This window comes from Sinocyclocheilus rhinocerous, unplaced genomic scaffold, assembly GCF_001515625.1.
Source record: "Sinocyclocheilus rhinocerous isolate Xijiao unplaced genomic scaffold, SAMN03320098_v1.1 scaffold541, whole genome shotgun sequence".
NCBI lineage: Eukaryota > Metazoa > Chordata > Actinopteri > Cypriniformes > Cyprinidae > Sinocyclocheilus > Sinocyclocheilus rhinocerous.
Window position 1 is genome coordinate 1,069,041 of NW_015658519.1, and position 20,165 is coordinate 1,089,205.

Here is a 20,165-nt window from a genome sequence, read left to right on the forward strand (position 1 = left end):
GACTTGACTTGACTTGACTTGACATGAACAGACTTGACTAGAACAGACTTGACTTGGCATGGACAGGACTCACCAACAGCAGAGTTACAACATCAATACAGGACGACAGATAATGGCAACATGGCTACTTATAGGAAACAAGAGGGTCACATGACAAGAACAAACCAATGGGAAACAAGACACATGACTAAAACAACCAATCAGAACATGACACATACACAAGGCAGAGAGACATGAGGCAAGGGAAGCATGACACTAACATCAGGAAACAATTACAAAATAAAAGACATGGACATGAACATGAAACAAAAACAAAACCCAAACCCCACATTACAGGGGGTTTATGAGTTTAATGAAAAGCTAATAATTAATTAAATAATTTTTTAAAAATTAAAATAAATAATTTTAAAATCAATCAAAATAAAAAACTTACTAAGAAAATGAAATATTGTTATATTTGTTTACCTGCATTTCATGTGACCATAACCAATGTCAGAGAACCAATGAACATGCAAATGTGATCCTTAATTATTCTTAATAGATGTACTTCAAGTAAATATATTAGGTGGAAGAGAATCTGATGACAAAAAAGTTTGTGAATTTGTGGATTCATGAATTTGTGCATTTTAATGTGTTGCCACCTGACTTATGACTGATCTCTGTGTGTATGTCCTCAAAACTGGTAGACTCTCTGAGTGTATATGAGCAGTAGGCTATTTTAGAAAGGAAAAATTAAAAGATGAAAAAGAGGAATTAGGGAAATTAATAATTGAATAATTTATTGCTATTGTGTAAATAATATGTAATCAAGTAATCCATAAAAAAGTAACTGTAGTCTGATTATGAGTATTTTAAAATGTTATTTAATCAAATTACAAATATTTAATTTAAAAAAAAATCTGATTATGTTCATTATAATCAGTAACTACCCAGGGTTACACTTTACTTTAAGGTGTCCCTGTTACAGTGTAATTATACATTTAAGTACTGAGTAATAGCAATTAACTACCTGTACTTACTATATGGTTAGGGTTAGGATTAGGGTTTGGCTTAGGGTTACTTGCATGTAATTATGCATAATTTATTGTTATTATAATAGTAAGTACATAACGTGAAACAAGGACACCTTAAAATAGAGTGTTACCCTACCCAGCTCTGCGTGTAATTATGTATAATTTAGTCTTATTACTATAAGCAACAAGGACACTGTAAAAGAAAGTGAAGAGTTCATTTGCAAAAACAGATAACTTCGTTTTTAACAGTTTTCAAAAATCATGTTTTTTCATTGTGCATTCCAATTAATCTCAATCAAACTGCAGTTGGGTTATTTTGATTAGGTAAAAAATAACTAAAAATACTACTAACACAATGAAACACAATAAAAACATGATAACATAATAAAAAAAAACATGATTTTTGAAAATGATCTGTTTTTGCAAATAAACTCTTCAAGTGTTACCAAAATCTCATTTAAATAAAAAAAAAACTTAAATTAAAAAAGAAATATCTATAATATAAAGAAATAAAGAAATGTTATATAAAGAAATATAGATATATAAAGAAATGTTATTGTAATTGTCTGCACTATTCCTATTACATTTGTAAATAAATAAATAAAATAGCAAATTTGTGACACTGATCAGCCTAAATGCTGCTGTCAATAAAGCAAAAGGGACAAACAGAAAAACTGAAATTCTTGATTATTTTTCTTTTTAAATTTCCACTCAAATTATTATACTGATAAAGAAATCTTAATATTAAAATGTAGAACAGTAGCATTTTCACTAGTGGTCAGAGTCGTTTGGTTCTTCACAAACGGTTTCATATCCTTTGGCATATACAGGCTACATAATAGCACATACAGACATCACATTAATATTTGTCCTCTTAACTGCCTTGATCTACTTTGGGATGTACCTCTTCTCATCTCTTTACTGTTTTGTAGTCATTTTCACACGCAGTACTGGTGGTCCTAGAGAGTTTAAATGCTTTAAACTTTGAGGTAGGCCTGTGTTACAGACAACTCCCAAAGCAATTCTTAATGCAGGGTCCACAAAATTAGGTGTTTGTTACTGTGACCACTCAGTTCCCTTGAGATGTGGATTTTGTAATGGTTGTGCTATTTCTAGCCCTGTGGGAGAGAACTGCTACACTGCTACTGTCACATTCAGCTGAATTAACCAAATTATCACATGGCTTGATCTCGCATGGAAAACAGAAAAAAGAAAAGCAAGGAACAATGGCATGTGAATGTCAGCAGGAAAGAAAGGCACTCCAGATGTGTTTGTTAGGAATCTGACCTTTAAAAAAAACCTTCCGGTGACCAACAGGTACATTAATTAGTTTACTCTGTAATTTGTCACACGGGAAATTTATAACAATTTCAGACCTAATTTTTTCATAGCGGGACCATTGGGACCTGGGGTTAAATTAGAAGGGGTAAGGGAGAAGGGAGTCTAATTTCACTGTTAAAATTAAATCTTTTAATTGCTTTTCTGTGGTTATATAAATTATGCACGCTCTGCTCAGTTTCTCATACTGGCAGAACATGACATTTTGATTTGGGAATCTTTGCATATGGATTGTTTCTTCCAGAAAGTCTTTTCAATCACGCTTGTAGGGCCTGTTTACACCTGGTCACTTCATGCGTTTTGTCTGATCGAATAGCTATCCGATCGTGAAAAGGCCAGGTGTAAATGTCCTCCGAAACGCATTCGAGACAGATATAAATCCGGTCACTCAAACCACTTCAGGAGGTGGTCTGGGCTGCATTCCAGACGAAACTGGACAAGTATATCTAGAATATAATTACTTCGATATGCCAGATGTTTTACAGAAAAATAGACAGTTTTGGTGCCTACAATGACAAAAAAATTATGACATTTAAAAATAAAAATAAAATTTTAATTAAAAAAAATAAAGTAAGGCTAAATTTTAAGTGTAACGCCATAAAATGCAGGGTTACTGACTATTGACTGATGGCTTAAATGGGCATTTAATGCCCTGAACTACATTTACCTTATAGTTTATTACCTCTCCCTCCAGTCTGTATGAAACATGCTGATCTGTAATCCTTATTCTGTTGTACAACACTAACATTTCAACCAACAAGTCCCTCACTCCCACCAACACATTTAAGCTGAGATGACAGGACAGTGCCGAAAAACATTCAAGTATTCACATCATCAAATACACCCACATAGCGTGATTTTGCATGTATGTCATAGGGAGTTTATTGAGAGAGTAAACCTAATATCAAACATAATCAGATGTTTGGTTCCCCAGTATGTGAGGTTCATTTGTTGCCATGGGGAATATTATGGAAAGTGAATTTTTTTTTCCTGACACAGTGGGGTTTAACTCCTCCAGGGTGAAGCACTGCAGTGTATTGTGACGCAGATGGTTTAGACAGCGTCTATTCATACAAACATGTTTCATTTAGTAAGCATGATTTTATAACATTAGCCGAAGCTGCAAGACTGTGTGGTGTGTTTGTTCATACTAATGGTGTGTTTTGTTTCTCTTGTTGCAGGAATCTTCATATTCATTTGCACTGAAATGCCTTATCAGCCTTTCCACTGTTATTTTGCTTGGTCTTATAATAATGTACCACGCTCGGGAAATACAGGTTAGTTCTTGAGTATCAGGAATAATAAGTTGATTGTTTTGTATTTGAATGATCTATTAATGCTAATTTTAAGGTGAAATTTGTAACTTATAGGTCATAAATATCAATGAACAGAAAACCTTTTTTAAAGCAGGTTTTTCTGAGCACTCCCACTCCAACAGTTTCATATTGGTTAGCATTGCTGATTTGTTAAGGGTCTGCCCATTCCCAGCGTGCATTGCAGCATTACTACATTTGGCTGTTACTATTTATTGAATTATTGTTTCACTGTTTGCTGATGGTTTTTATGCTGTTGTTGTTGATTCTGTCAATATTGAGGTTTATGTGTGAAGTGCTGCAATCTATGTGCTTATACATTTATAAAGGTAATATATAGAAAACTATTACTCATGTATCTTTGCTTAAAATGAAAACGGAAAATATTATTTATAATAAATATTAATATAAACTATGCAAGAATACAAACGGCAGATTAAAAATGTTGCTAATTTAACTTTAGTTAAACCTTAAATGCATTATTGTCTTGACCAATGTAATTTTACAATCAGTGATATAGTATTTTTAGTAATATTTATTAATATATTATTTTTATTTTTAGCCTTTATTAATATTAATAAGTTGTTTTAGGGCTATATTTTCAGTTTTCGTTTTGATTTTAGTTCAAGTTTTAGTCATTTTGTTGTGTGTGTTCTTTTTGTTATTTTCGTATTTTTTATTAAATATTCATGCATAATCTGTATATATATATATTGAATTCATTTTATTTCAGTTTTAGTTATTGTAGTACATAAAGTTAAACTAAATGAAAATGACAAATATTGTCTCGGCAAATAGCAAAAATCAAATACGTTTAAGTTTTTTATATTTTATTTTATTTCAGTTAAGGTTTATTTTATTTCAAGTAATGACATTTTTATGGTTTTAATTTTAGTTAGTTATAATAACCCTGGTCTTGATGAATTTACTGGCTAGACAAGATTGTTGCATTTAGCGAACAATGCAGTTCAGTTTGGCAAAATGAAGTAGTCAGACACAACTTGAAAATCTTAATCCATCAAGTTGGCTTCATTTGTTTTTTTGTTGTTGTTTAACAATTCCTTTTTTTTTTTTTTTTTACAGTGAGTGTTAACACTTTTAAGGGAATTAACCTGGTTTTATAGTTTTCTCTACATACTAAGTTAAATACAACAAGGTTTTTACCATAAAAAAATGACATACTTCACCTTTAAGGCATCACCTGAGATTACTTCAATTTATACATGTTTTCCAGAGGAACTCTGAGTTCCTCTTAACTGCTCTGTTAAATACACCCTGTTCTTCATCTGTTCCCCACAGCTGTTCATGGTGGACAATGGGGCGGATGACTGGAGGATAGCCATGACGTATGAGCGCATCTTCTTCATTGTCCTGGAGCTGCTGGTGTGTGCCATTCACCCAATCCCGGGCCAGTACGTGTTCACGTGGACGGCCCGGCTGGCTTTCACCTACGTGCCCTCCGTGGCTGACGCCGATGTAGACATCATCCTTTCCATCCCCATGTTCCTCCGCCTCTACCTGATTGGCCGGGTCATGCTCCTTCACAGCAAGCTCTTCACCGACGCATCCTCACGCAGTATAGGTGCCCTCAACAAGATCAACTTCAACACGCGCTTCGTCATGAAGACCCTCATGACCATCTGCCCGGGTACCGTGCTGCTGGTCTTCAGCATCTCCTCCTGGATCATCGCGGCCTGGACCGTTCGGGTCTGTGAGAGGTATGGCACCACAGTGACTGTGACCCCGAGCTACACAGCTATACCCCTCCCCTCCACTCGTTCTCTCTCTCGCTCTCTTCTTCTGTCTTTCGCTCTCCTTCTCTCTGCATCTCCCACTCACTCATTCCCTCCAGGAGCATCTCCAACAGCTTCACGCTGCCTGTATGAAGAGCTTTTCTCCCATCAGCTCTGCGATTGCACCACAAATCCCAGTCCGTGTTTTGTAAACTGTATTAGCAATTGTTAAATAATTCATGACTGCCTAATTATTTGTTTGCGGAATGGTTTGTTTTGGTAATCTTGAGGAGCCCCGAGGATTCCCACTTCAAAAACTGCATCATCATGATCTCATTCCATGAGGTAGAGTAGATTTCGACATATTAAGGCACATTAGGAAATGGACATACACAGCCTTGTTGGGCTAAAGCAACACTGTGATGAATGGGTTAGATTCAAAAGACAGTGATCATTAACTGTTTTATGTGTACTCTGTGTTTGCCATTCCTGCCTGCGTTACCTGCTTCTCCTTACCTTTACCTCTCCAACACATGCCTTATACCAGAATCAATTTAACCGCAGTTAAACATATCTGCATAAACAGGGCTGTGCAGAAACTTCAAGCCCCATTCACGCTGTCAGTAACTCGCAGTGACAAACCAACCACAAGTTACTCGTTTTCAGTGAGAGTTGCCAATCACCAGTGATACGACCACGTTTAGGAACGTTAATCTATGCAAACACGAATGAGGTGATGCAATGCGGCAACAACTAGCCTAATGGGAGAACAGCAGAGTTTCACTTGATTCATCTCCTGTGAGATACTGTAGGCAAGATGTTAATGTTACTATGAGCAATTTGATTCATACACTGATAATTGTTTGTCTTGTTCATTGTATGATGCATTTATGAACTGCTGCAGTTACAAACACTTCCCTCTGCAGAATGTTAATTATTAGCAGAAAGAAAACGGACATTTTTACTGGATATACGTTTCATTTGTGGTGAGATTTTCAAAAGCTATGGCCAGTTATGCAGCCCACCAATAATATGACACAGCGAATATTAGCGGCGAACTGTTGCCTAAATGCTGTCAGTGTGAATGGGGCACTAGAAACTAGAGATTTAGTATGAATATATAGGGCTGAGTAAACAGTAGCTATTTTCAGATTAATTGCGATCCTCATTTTAACAAATTCTTAAAAATTCTTGATAGATCTAAGCTACAACAAAGGAAGTCATATTTTAAAGGAGTTTACAGAGACTCTGGTACATTAAAAAGGTGTGTATCATGAATTGAACTGCAACAATCTACAGCACAAACAGTGTAGTCCGATTCACAGACAAATAACTTTTTTAGTTAATCAAAAACAGTATAACCAGTATAATCTGATTTATGAACAAATGTTTTCATACTCTTAGTTTACAGATAAATATCATTCATATTATAATTATATTGATATGAACAGAATGAAGAAGTAAAAAAAAAAAAAAAATCTAAATCTAATTGGGAAATATGTATTAACACCCAGCCCTAAAATACAACAGTTGTCTCTTTCCATCTACACTCTTAAAAATAAAGGTCCCAAAGGGGGGATTTTGTAGTGATGCCATAGAAGAACCATTTTTGGAACCTTTCTGTTAACAGTTCTTAAAAGAACCATTTTTTTATTTGTGTGAAGAATATTTTACTAATCTGAAGACCTTTTTCCACTGGCAATGGAAAGGTTCCATGAATGTTAAATGTTCTAGATGAAACAGTCATTGCAAGTAAACAACCTTTGTTTTTAAGAGTGTATGGCAAACAAAAGAAATGCTTTGCCAAAGAAAAGATATGACAAGAAGAGGTGTCAGTAACTCTCATCTCTGTGGCAGAAAGACGGTTCACTTCTGAAAGGTTGTTCACAAAAGCAGCAGTCTCTGGCAATATTTCACTTTTGTGGGTGTATAAGAGACTGAACAGGCAATAATGAAGAGTTTGGAGTGGTAAACGCGGTGAAGGTTTTGATGTTATACCATACCATTACCCAGCACTCTGCACCCCAGTCTCATCGGCTGCAATGCACGACACGATGCTGCCCACACTCTGGTTTTTTCTTGCGTGAGTAATTTGCATTGCGTATGCGTGCCTGTATGAACGCATGGGAGGAGGTTTCGAGTGCGTGTGTGACTATAATTCACTGTTGTACTTTCTATTTCCCCTCTATGCTGCTCCATAGGGATGCCATGTGAGTCCTCGTTCTCTAGCCGTGGAAAACCTATCATTGTTCATTGAGCTGGTGCCACTGCTGCTCTAAGAGGGGGGAGGGTGGGATTTGGCAGCTCTGAGCGAAAACTAAAAACTCCAATAGATTAATTTATTGGTAAAACCAAGGGAAAATACCATGTGTGAATGTGGCACCATCCGCAAAAGAGAAGTTTGTTGATAGCAAATGCACTAATGGTTTCAAAAGCTATGATTTGTGCAGCACTGTGAATCAAGCGTCTCTTTCTAAAGTGTTCAGGAGTAGGAGGGAGGAGGAGGAGGAGGAGGAGGGAGTTTGTGTTAAAATGGAGCAGCTCCTTCAAATCACCTTTACAAACAGGCCTGAGGGCAACTCTTTTTTTTCCCGATTATTACTTCAGCAGCTGTTATTGAACTGTAATACGCCCCAGCACAAAAGAGAGCTACAGAAATACCTGTGAAACAAACCTTTATATTTTACCTGATACATGTGCTTTCTTTGCATCTTTGTAGTATTCAAATGTAGGTTGGCGTAACGGCCATGGTCATGTGTTTGTTCGCATGTTTATTTAACTTAAACCTTGTCGGTTACCACAGAGAAAAATGTGTGTAAGCAGTTGAACAACACTTGGCCCCTTGTAGATGACAATTTGAGCACAAAAAAGTGGAATGTTGCTGTCCATTCTAGCACAGTCTCCTCCGAGACGAGAGAAAGCAAGGTTTTAGGATGCTAGATTACTGGGTGCCCACTTCTGGTAAACTATGAAACAGCATGGTAGTCTTCATGTTTACTGCTTTGTCGTCATTCAAAAGAGGCGCTCGTTTCTCCAGAGTGCTGCTAAATTGGGCCTTTTACTGCACTATTTCTTTTCTCTAAGCACACTGGCCAGCCCAAAGGGCAGAACGGTGTGAGACTGGACGAGCACGGAGTCCGTCTGGAATGGGAGGGACGGGAAAATGAAGGAAGGGCTGGGACATTGGAGGAACATTGCTGTTATTTGCAACGTTGGCTTATCATTCACACTTGATTTCATGTACCTCCTGTTCATCGCTTCACATCTCTTGATCCTGTTTCCGCCCCCTCCCTGCCCACTTTTCCCTGAATATTTTGCATGACTCAGCCAGTTTCCTTCACTTAGGCCCTTTCCCCAAATGTACGTATGATTCCATGCATCATTCCATCTTCATCTCCTTCTCAAACACTTTTTCATGTAGCTGAAAGTTTGATAACAGAAAAGCAAGATATGATTAGATAGGAATAGAGCATTTGCAGGCTATCGAGAAGGTACATTATAGTACAATACCTTCCATTTTGTCAAGATGCTTTATAGTATCTCCATGTATGCTGTATTTGGTGCACACAGTTACTGTAGTGTTGTTTTAAGGATGGAAATCAGAAGATGAATAAACACCAGCTCGCTAACAGCGTATGCTCAATTAAAGACCTGCTAGAAGGACTGTTTCTACAAAACGTGTCCTGATGACTGTGTTTTACTTGTGCCCAAAGCATGTTACCTTCCTCCAGAGAACTGGAATATTGTGTCTGAACCTTGTCTGGTTTTGTTGTCACACTAAAGCCTCTAACATGCAGTGTGAGCTGAAAATGAACTCAACTATGTAAGGGAATGGGGGGCTAAAATATGGGAAGGGGAATATATGTGATGGCACTGCCACTGTGCGACACTTTTAGTTAACATTAGGGATGCACAATATATCACTACCATATCGGCTATCAACCAATGTTAGTGCTTTTTAAAATTTATTTGTATCAGGCTATATTGAATATTGAATTGTGCATACTTACTTCCCGTATTTATATGTTTAGATTGTGCACTATATATATATCGGTACCATAAAGGTTATTAACCGATAATAGTTTTTTTAAATTTATTGATATCAGGCTATATTAAACATTTAATTGTGCATATTTACTTCCCCTATTTGTATTTTAAGATTTTGCACAATATATCGGTACCATCTGGGTTATTAACCGATATTAGTGTTTTTTTAATTTATTTGTATCAGGCTACATTGAATAATTAATTGTGCATATTTACTTCCCCGTTTGTATTTTTAGATTTTACACAATATATCGGTACCATATGGGTTATTAACCGATATAAGTGTTTTTTTATTTATTTATTTTTATCAGGCTATATTGCATATTTAATTGTGCATGCTCATTTCTTTTTTTGTATTTTTAGATTTTGCACAATATATCGGTACCATATCGGTTATTAACCGATATTAGTGCTTTTTTTATTTATTTGTATACGATTGTATTAAATATTTAGTTGTGCATACTCATTTGCCTTATTTGTATTTTTAGTTTTTGCACAATATATCAGTGCCATATCAGTAATCAACTGATGTTAATGTTTTATTTATTTATTTACTTGTTTTTAGGCGATATTACATATTTAATTGTGCATACTCATTTCCCCTCTTTTTATTTTTAGGTTTCCATCATGTAATGCTTAAAAAACAAATAATTTAATTCAATTGTTTTTTGTAACAAAAAAAACAAAAAACAAATCTAACCAAACAAACAAAAAACATTTTACGTTTTTTTTTTTTTTTTGGACAAAATAGTACAAAATGTATTTAATTTTAAAAATAAAGTTTTTATTGGCCATAACACAAAAATAATTTTCTGCTTATCTGAAATGACCAGAATTTTGTGCATCCCTAGTTAACATGGGTGAATGAGGTTAAATGTCTTTATATTTGCTCCGTCATTGCATCCTCTAACCATGCTGTCAGGGTTTGAGTCATTAAAGGAATGAGATTGCTGGGTTTTGTGAATTTTGCTACTAAACAATCATCTGTAGAGATTTTATGGGAATTTGGGATATGACTGGGGTATGTGGGGAATACCTTTTTTTCAGATAGACTTCTTGATCTAAGTTGAAGGTGGTGCCAGCTCTTCTCCATTTTATGCCAGTATTGCATACAGTATATTGAGAGCTTTAGAAGGCCAGTATGTAGTTTTTTACTTTTAATTAGCAGCATTGAGGGAAATGTTAATGCACTTCTGCACTGTTAAAGCAAAGGCAAGCTAATGATGAAGACAGTGTGCGTAGTCATAATCAGATCTACATTGCATATTCATGTTCATGTGTGCAAACAGACAGACCTCACAGGATATGACCTCTTCCAAAAATTGTGTCATGTGAATTATTAGAGTTTAACAGGCTTCTATGAGCGAGTGTATGGTTGAGATAATTGTAGAATGCAAGTCTGATGTAAAAGGGTCTTTACCAGAGTTCTTCAAGAGTAAAATCTGGTAAACCGAGGACTCGTTCTACCTATGAGATCTGACACCAGCTTCAAAAAAGATCAGTTAAAAATGACTGAACCTATATCAGAATGGTTTGTGCCAGCACTGTGTGCTGTTTCACAATGGTGATGTAGCACATGGGCAAATATCTTAATTTTATGAGAATCATCCCTCACTAGAACAAACTTTCATATACTTGAATTTAAAAAAATGATAAAGCGTAAATTAAAAGTTGATATTTTGTCCTCATTCAATATGTTGGTCAGTTTTATTATAGGGTTTGTATCTTTGCTCTCAATATACTGGCTTATACAGCATGCAGGATGTGGATTTCTTCTTAAAAATGCCTGCATGGTAACTATGCTTTTCGCATGTGAAAATGGGACTCTCCCATTACATTAAATAATAAAAATCCAATTCCAACGCTCCTGCTCTTAGAGCATGACTGCAGAGTTGAATTGTGCTATAGACAGGCTCAATTGATAGTAGCATGACCTCTCTTGTGTTTTGAGTATGCTGTCTTAAAGGGGACATTTAGGAACATTTAACTTTTTAATGCAATATAAATGTGTTTAATTAGAAACAATTCAGTTTTGAAACTGAATTAACATTGTGAATTATTTGCGTTCAGTCCGGCTGATCAGTATGACTGTTGAAGAGCCTGGGTCTTGTTCTGTTATTCCTCATCAAAAGTGTTCCCATATTGTATCAAATGCAGATAAATGTCTTCTGACCTGTGCTTAGCTCTTCCTTGACAGGCTGCTGAAAAGGTCAACCTCCTGCAGATACGTGAATGAGCTGCTAGCAATAGTCTAGTCTGGGGACCAGGATTTAGGTCATTTGTATTTGTCTCTAAGGAGTTTAAAACTTTTTTTTTTTTTTTTTAGTTTTTAGCTGAATTGGATCATCTTCTTACTGTCTTGTGGACTGGATTTCACAGTCAAGTATTGTATTGAGATTTACAAAGTGAAATCAGATGCTTTATTTGACCACTTGTTTTCGCTGTTTAATTTCCTTTTGAAAATACGTAGTAATTAGAATTTTAAAGGATATCAAATATATTTACCATTTTATACATTTTTCATTTTGTTTTGTGTTTGGGAAGGTACAAAATCGTTTGTATGGTCAAAACACATTAGCATCATATACAATAAACAACTAAATATTATCTGATAAGGTATTTACTGATTTGGTATGTTTCTCTGCCACTTTGTGTTTTTTTCCCTTATTACTGGAAAAATTTTAATCAAAGACCTGATGTTGAGACGTTGATTTAATTTGACCAAATTCTACATATATTTTACAGATATTTCACCAGAAATATTTGAAATTGTTTTGTCAGTTGGGCCAAAGGTTCACGATTTAAGCTTTGTTTTCCACAGCCTGATCAAGGTTCTCTGCCTATTCTGCTCTTACTATTCTAGGTATCATGACAAACAGGAAGTCACTAGTAACTTTCTTGGAGCTATGTGGCTAATTTCCATAACTTTCCTATCAATTGGCTATGGAGATATGGTCCCTCATACATACTGTGGGAAAGGGGTCTGTCTGCTCACAGGAATCATGGTATGTCTTTAAAATGGAATTATAATTAAATGCACTATCTGAAATAGAATGTAGTTTACATTTGTGAAATGTGATTGTCACATTTGAATGTTAATATTTATGTTGAAAATAGATCAAATTCACCTTCTCTTCTTCTAGGGAGCTGGTTGCACTGCACTTGTAGTCGCAGTGGTAGCTAGAAAGTTAGAATTGACAAAGGCTGAGAAACACGTCCACAATTTCATGATGGACACCCAACTTTGTAAACGAGTAAGTGACTGAACTTTATTTTTACAAACTTGGGAAAGAACTAGCCATTTGTGTTAAGTACAGTATCGTGATGAACTTTAAACATTTTAAACTTTCCCTCAGTGCAAAAAATATTGTTTATCTGGAAAATACTGGCTAATGGTCATGTACTGTTGTTCTTTTTCCTGAATGTTTTATTATTTTCATCTGTAAGTTTCATTTTCATGCTTTTCTCCCAGGTAAAGAACACAGCTGCCAATGTACTCAGGGAAACATGGCTCATCTACAAACACACCAAGTTAGTGAAGAAGATAGATCATGCCAAAGTGCGCAAACATCAGCGCAAGTTCTTGCAGGCCATTCACCAGTAAGCACAATGTTTCCACACTTCAGCATTTTTGCTTATTTATTGAAGAAAGTAAACTGCAGTTATGATCAGATCATAAAGTTGATCAAATCAAAAGATTATGATTAAAAGTTAAAATATGGTTATTTTGTCAATATATATTTTCAGTGGATGTTCAACTGTATGTTTTCGCTAATTCAAGAAATTCCTGTTTCATGTTTGAACGTATTGGTTTTGTCTCTTTTTTAAGGAACTGTTTTATATTTTGAATTAGAAGGGGCAGGTATTTGATAATCCAATTCCCCAAATCACTGATCCCAATATTGTATCACGAGTCCTTGTCAATCAAGTGTCGAAGAGATTAGCAACGAGTTCTGAACTTTTGAGGAGAATCAGGCAGCATGTTATTCTTTGTAATGTGATGATTGTCCTTTTCCCCTCTCCTTCCCAAACCCTTACCTTGTGGTTATGGTTAGTGCAGTGTAATGGCTCACATGTTGTGTATATGTTGTGGTTTCTAAACTTGAACTGTGTTTTGTCTTCGTTCTGCTCTATCACTGCAGAGCTCAGAAGTAAGTTTTGTCCTCTGTGTTCTTCTCCCCACATCCCCCTGTCTCTGTTTCACATGCATGGTGTTGGAAGCTGAATGCCGATTTTGGTTACCTATATTGCTTCTCTCCATTCTAAATCCAGAATGAAAAAGATGCAACATTACTTAATGCTGTATGGTTTTATGTAACCTTCTGAAGGAGAAGCATCTTTGGAACTGTTGATTTGTTCATTTGCACCGAATCCATTATTCAAAAGTAAATCTCTGTATTAACTTGCATTGATAGCCCCACCTTGTGTGTCCAGAGGAAAAATAAGCTCAGTATGTTGGACAAGATATTCAGGACATTCATAAACACACTTGGCCTTCATTAAATAGTTTTGCAATTAACCTCTATTAAAACATGTATTCAGCTGATGCCGTGTTCCCTTCGACATTTAGGGTCATCCAGGGCTTTGATGCAAGATGATATGGAGTTTTTGCATTAGAAAGAATGCTGACCATGTCCTGCATCTCCAGATTTTTATTTTTGGGTACTCCAAAATAAATCCATTAAGCTTAATTTTTAAAAAATCTTGGCTTTTGCTGACAAATCAGAGCGGAGGACTCGCATTCTTTTAATTACGACACTTAATGGGCAGGATATTAAGGCAGCCTTTCTTACAATGTCTCCTCATGGTCAGAGTCATCCCTGTACTCTTTCATAGTTGCTATGGCACAAAAAAAAAAAATTCATTAACACATTCTTTTAAAATTTTGTTCAGAACCAAGCCCACAGCAAGCAATGCCATTCTCACAAGCATTTTCAGCGGTGTCACATATACCTCTACCTCAGCTGTTTGCCACTTCCTTTGACCTCATCCACAAACGAGGCTCTCGGATGGCTTTTTTTGTGAATGGTTGACGCGTGCCTGCAGGGGCAAAAGGAGATGTGTCATGTTTGAACGTTAAGTTAAGAGTTTTCTCTTCTTTACATTTCATAGATTGGGTTTGCATGTCTGGTATGGCAAACAGGACTGTGAATGCTTGCATGCAGGCCACTCTCTCTCTATCTCTCATCCTTATCAAGTCTTCCTGACAGGACTCTGTTACTCTTCCCTAACGTCCCCCTCCTCCCAACCCCCCATCCCTCCATAACCCTGCCTCCTCCCAGGCTCCGCAGTGTGAAAATGGAGCAGAGGAAACTCAATGACCAGGCCAACAATTTGGTGGACTTGGCGAAGGTACGTTAAAGGCTTCATACTGTGTCCATCTACACCAACAACAGAATCATTTCAGCTTCAAATGAATAATATGGTCTGGTAAATGGGAAATAAATCAATTATTATTGAAAAATTTTAGATTTGATGGGATGTTGGCTTGAGTTATTTCACTCTCAGAAAAAATGTATAAAAATTAAGGGTACAACAACTTGTCACTTGGGCGGTGAGTTCATAATAGTACCATAAGAGCACCTTACGGGTACATATCACTACTCTAAGATACTAATATGCAACCTTTTAGGGGTTAAGAAGGTACAAAGGTGCCCCTTCGAGGGTGCTGCTCTAGTGACAAGCTGTTGTACCCCTAAAGGTAATCATTTTTATTTTATTTTTTTTTTATTTTTAAGTATTTCCTATTTCAATTTTACTTTTAATTTGTTTTTAAAATGTCATTGTTTTCTTCTATAATCATTTTCTAGTTTTGAGTTGTTGTTTTTTTATTTTTGTTTTAGTATTTTAGAGACACCCAAGATGTGCTAACTGGAATCATTTAAAAATGTTTAACAGAGTTAGACTTCTAAGCACAGTCCATTGTTGCTTCTATCTAGTGGCATTTTCACGTTAAATGCAGGTTGGTTGAAAAGACTTCAGACAATTTGTTTTTATTTTTATTTAAAAAGTTACAATTTTTCCCAGTTATGGTAGTTCTATATTTATTTCAGTTAACAAAAATGGTTATGCTAGTGGTAAATGATTGTAAAAAAAAAAATCACCTTTTAATTTTTTTAGTACTGTCTTGAATGTTATTTTACATAGAAGATGTTTTCATACAGTTCACAAAAATAAATAATAGCTGAATTTATGTAATAAAATATCCCCTTTCAAAAGTTCACTTGCTTTTGATTCTTAAGTGTCGTTGCCTAGATAATTTTTTTGTTGTTGGCTTGTAATAGTTGTTTATGAGTCTCTTGTTTGTCCTGAGAAGTTAAACTACCCACCGAAAACCTCCAGGCTTTTGTCTTTCCAGCATCTTATGTAGATTTGAATGCTTAATTGACCATTGGCAAAGAGCTTGATTGACAGGCGATTTGACCAATCATAACACCGAATCAGCCATCTTGCCCGACAAACAAATCAGACAGGAGAGTAGATTAACTTCAGTGGACTTAAACTTGAAAAATATTGTGTATTGACATCTTTCCACGGTTGAAATAAAATATGTTCTGATGTTCATTCATGTTCATTTCATGCTTTAAGTAAATATGAAAAGATGATCGGTTCACGTATTTGAACTGAGGCAATACAGTGATCTGTCACGACACATAAAAGAGCAACAAAATGGTATTTATTGTTTGAATTAAAAAAAAAAAGACTAAAATTAAAGCTGAGACCTTGTTTCATACCAGAAGTAGCCTGCTCTGTCTTGTCTGTCAGCATGTTGCCAGTTTTCTCTTTGCTCCGCAATGTATTTTTTACTGCGTGAGAACATGATGTGTAATGTGAGAGAGGCATGGCTTGTCAGGCATAGCAACAGTAACTAAGGAGGGCGGTTTTTTGCGAATGGTGAATTGTACAATTAAGTAAATTGTACATATTTTGTACTCTGGGAAATATAGATGTATCTTATGTAGCTTCTGAAGGGTAGAAATAAATGAAAAAAATATGGTCTTTAAACAATGTAAGATGTATGAATAAATGGATAAATGGACTAATTGATTGATTGATTGATTGAGTGAGTGATTTCATTCGATCTAATAATTTTTTTCTGTGCTCTCTTCTAGACTCAGAATGTGATGTACGACCTGGTGTCAGAGCTGCAGGAACGGAGTGAGGAGCTGGACAAGCGTATTGGCACGTTGGAGGACAAGCTGGACGCAGTCACCGGCAGCCTGCAGGCTCTGCCCTGTCTGATCTCCCAAGCCATAACTCAGCAGCAGCAGGACCTCCTGGACGGCTTCGTGCACCGCTTCTGCCCTGCTTCGCTGGGCTCAGAACGCTCCTGGACCCCCTCCAGACGGCGGCGCTCGACCTCCACCGCCCCGCACACTTCCTCCGACAGCGGCTAACGCGGGCCTGGACCTGCTCGCCGCTTCCAAAGGTCTCAGACTTATTCACGTAAGATGATCAAGCCGAGATTGAGGACTCGTGTTAATAAGTAGAGAAGAATTATCAAAATAGTAGATATATGGTTTATGTTTAGCCATTGTATGGCTGTTCAAGTTAGCTTTTTTGTAAAGCCCTCATATATTTACAAGACTGAGTTCAGGAAGCTGGAGTGAGTCCAGGAACCTGGTCCTTCAAACTGGGAGATCACGGGGTCCACGGGGTAGATGGGGCCCGAGCAACGCCTGCCAGAGTGAACCAACGCAGACCACAAAGGAGCGAATCACCCACATAGAAGCGATTCACTGGTCCTGTAAGACATCTGTGCCAGGATGAGCACCGAGAACGCGTCTGGGTGCTCTGCGATCGCTTCAGCATTCAGCTGGAGACGCAGGAGCACATGACCTTACTACTGAGTAGAATAATGCAGGAATGCCAACCTTAAGGATTCAGTTCCCTTGCTCCTTTAAGGGAAATTGGGTGCATTTAACCTTTTTTAGTTACATATTGGCATGTTATTTTTTTCAGTGCCTGAATGTATAGATTGTGGAGGGTTGTCCATTTACAAATTTTGGAGCGAGTTTTTGTACAATGTTAACATGAGCATTGCATTCCTTTTTCAGATACATTCCTCTTGAAGACATTCAACTTGTCTGTCTTAACAAATGCCATTAACTCTGTCGCAGTCTTCTCTTATTTTCCAAAGCCTTTCAATACTTCCACCAGTTAGGCAAGGAAGGCAAGAAAGGAAGGAAGGAATGAAAAAAAGGAAAGAAACATTGGAAGGAAGAAATAAAAGAAGGTATAGTTTCTACTCAAACTGGTAACACTTTCATTTTAACAAAATCTGAGCTTCCAGAAGTCTTCACATTACCCAGAGGCTGCGTTTTTAAATCTGAAATGACGGCACAGAGTGCTAAATGCTGTGGTAGGCACAAATGTATGACAGGACTGAGATTTAAACCTTGCATGTTTCAGTGCAATTGTGACGAATGGATTATGGATGGTTTTTCAAACGTATGTGTGTGCTCTTTTTTTGTTTTAGTTCATTTATTTTTTACACAGAGATTCCTTTTTAAAACGTTGGATAGTATTTTTAGAGTTGCAAATATAGCGGTGCAGTAATGTGGTAATGTACGTTTAATGCATTCCTTGTTCTACCTATAAATGAATTCCTCGACCAAGAGATTGACGAATCAGTGAAAAGTAGGAGTAATACTAAACAAATCATTCTGTAATCATGAGAAGACCTTCTCTGAGAGAATACATCAGATAGAGCAGATGGAGATGCTTATGGAAGACATCATTATGGCTCACATTTGCACTTTTTAGAATATACCATTAAGGCAGCTGAGAGCTCAAATCCGTCTTTCCTGTTCACGTGTATTTTTCGGACATCTATTGCTTTAAATAATCACGTAACTTTTAAAGCAACTGACAATGTTATGTGTTTGATGGTGTAATTCACAGATTTAAAGCTAATGGTAAATGACTACGAACCATTTCATTGGAACTTGCTTTAGAAAAGTTTTATTTTTATTAATTTGACTTAATTTGGACTTAATAATTAAAATAAGTTTAAAAAAAAACTTAGATATGATCAGGCAAAACATGGGGTAGTAATTATTTGTGCTTGATTTAATATTTATAAATTATTTTTTTGATGATTTTTAATTATTTTATTTTGCAAGACATTGGATTCCTAACCAAAGCCTATTCCCTTATCAACTTAAAAACTAATATGTTTTATGACTACATAGAAATTAAGCGGCACACTCACTCAAAGATACAGACTTTGTGCACATTTCATGTGAGATTGAAGCCAAATTCCCCCCAAAACACTTTTAATAATTCATGTTTGCTTTTTCTGATTTGCTTGTAAAACATTTGTTAAATGATTATTAAATGAGAAAAAGATTTCCATAATTTGGCGGCTTGATCACAAATCCTATCCAACTTGTTTCAGTCTTGTCAATACTGTGTTTAAGTCTTATGTATTTCCAGTCCTCTGTCCTTGTGTACAAACGATGCCTAAATTAGCAACCTTGCCAAACAACAACTCCATTTAAACTTAAAAAATAGAGAATTCTCGCTTTCATTGTTGAAATATACAGTGGGTACGGAAAGTATTCAGACCCCCTTAAATTTTTCACTCTTTGTTATATTGCAGCCATTTGCTAAAATCATTTAAGTTAATTTTTTTTCCTCATTAATGTACACACAGCACCCCATATTGAACTTTTAGCACATTTTGATAAAACAGAGATCAAAGACGAACTGAGAAAGCCGGTCGTAACATTCAATTCCTAATGCAGACAAAAATAGAAGGATAGGCTGCTTTACTATTCAAGCTGCTGTTGATGACCAAAATCAAGTGCAATTTAGATCCTGGTTAAAAATAATTGGATGTACGATTGCATGGTTTTAAACAACATGATCATGACCCTTGTTCATGCCTTTCTCTCTCTTTCACTGTCAACACAGTCTAAATGTTGTAATGTGCCAATTATAAAGTAAGACTCAGATGCCTTCTGATGTCAAACTGCATACACGAGTAGATGGGACACCAAATCACTAGAACGTATTTTATTGGACTTACATGATTTTATTTTCTTTCTGATTTTTTCCTAATTGCCTTTCTTTGTGAAATACCTGTGAATGATTAAACAGAGAGATGGACTTGCATTTTGTATCCTCCCAGGTTGACTGTACATAAAGGCATGGGTTATCATGGTCTCGTATGTTGAGATCCTCTTATTTTGTTTACATAGAGATAGCCCAAGAAGCTACAGTGTGGACAAAATCTGCCCATGTTTCAGATAATAAATATAAAATTCTTGAGAATACACTGTGGCATTGTGATATTGGATGAGCATGTGTTCAAATGAGGATGAAAACATGTGAGTATCAGAGCCTCCTTCTGTGGATATGTGATATTAAAACACTTCCAGTACAATAGTTTTTAATTAACTGGGACAAATGTGTGAATGTCTTGTTCTAGCAATTAAGTCAACATGCAATGCATCAATCCTTTTAAAAATAAATATATATTCTTGATGTGTTTGATGTGCTGTTGAAGGAGGCAGACCTAGATCCTTAAGAGTGAGAACGTTGCAGAGGGACATCTCTGAGGCAATCCCAGAAGAGTGAAGAAAATGGGCCGCATCAAGCTGCATGGTAATGACTGCATGTGAGAGTAAGACATGCCCATTAACAGTGGAGCGGACTTCATAAACATTTAATTGAAGAGCAATGAAGATTAACCACAGGCAGCTATCTTGGGACAA

The 20,165-nt window shown here is 36.2% G+C and overlaps 1 protein-coding gene across 4 annotated transcripts in view; it reads left to right on the plus strand.

The window, feature by feature from the left end:
• Positions 1-19,040, plus strand: part of LOC107722564 (small conductance calcium-activated potassium channel protein 2-like) — a 35,104-nt gene extending 16,064 nt beyond the window's left edge. The window contains exons 3-11 of one of the 4 annotated variants that reach the window (XM_016530965.1): positions 3,533-3,628; positions 4,964-5,382; positions 7,599-7,607; positions 12,308-12,449; positions 12,588-12,698; positions 12,917-13,044; positions 13,587-13,595; positions 14,727-14,796; positions 16,557-19,040. In XM_016530965.1, coding sequence (XP_016386451.1) covers positions 3,533-3,628; positions 4,964-5,382; positions 7,599-7,607; positions 12,308-12,449; positions 12,588-12,698; positions 12,917-13,044; positions 13,587-13,595; positions 14,727-14,796; positions 16,557-16,841 — 1,269 coding nt within the window. In that variant the 3' untranslated portion in view covers positions 16,842-19,040. The remainder of the gene's footprint in view (positions 1-3,532; positions 3,629-4,963; positions 5,383-7,598; positions 7,608-12,307; positions 12,450-12,587; positions 12,699-12,916; positions 13,045-13,586; positions 13,596-14,726; positions 14,797-16,556) is intronic. The other 3 variants (XM_016530967.1, XM_016530966.1, XM_016530968.1) reach the window with 3 other exon arrangements.
• Positions 19,041-20,165: the final 1,125 nt, after the last annotated feature.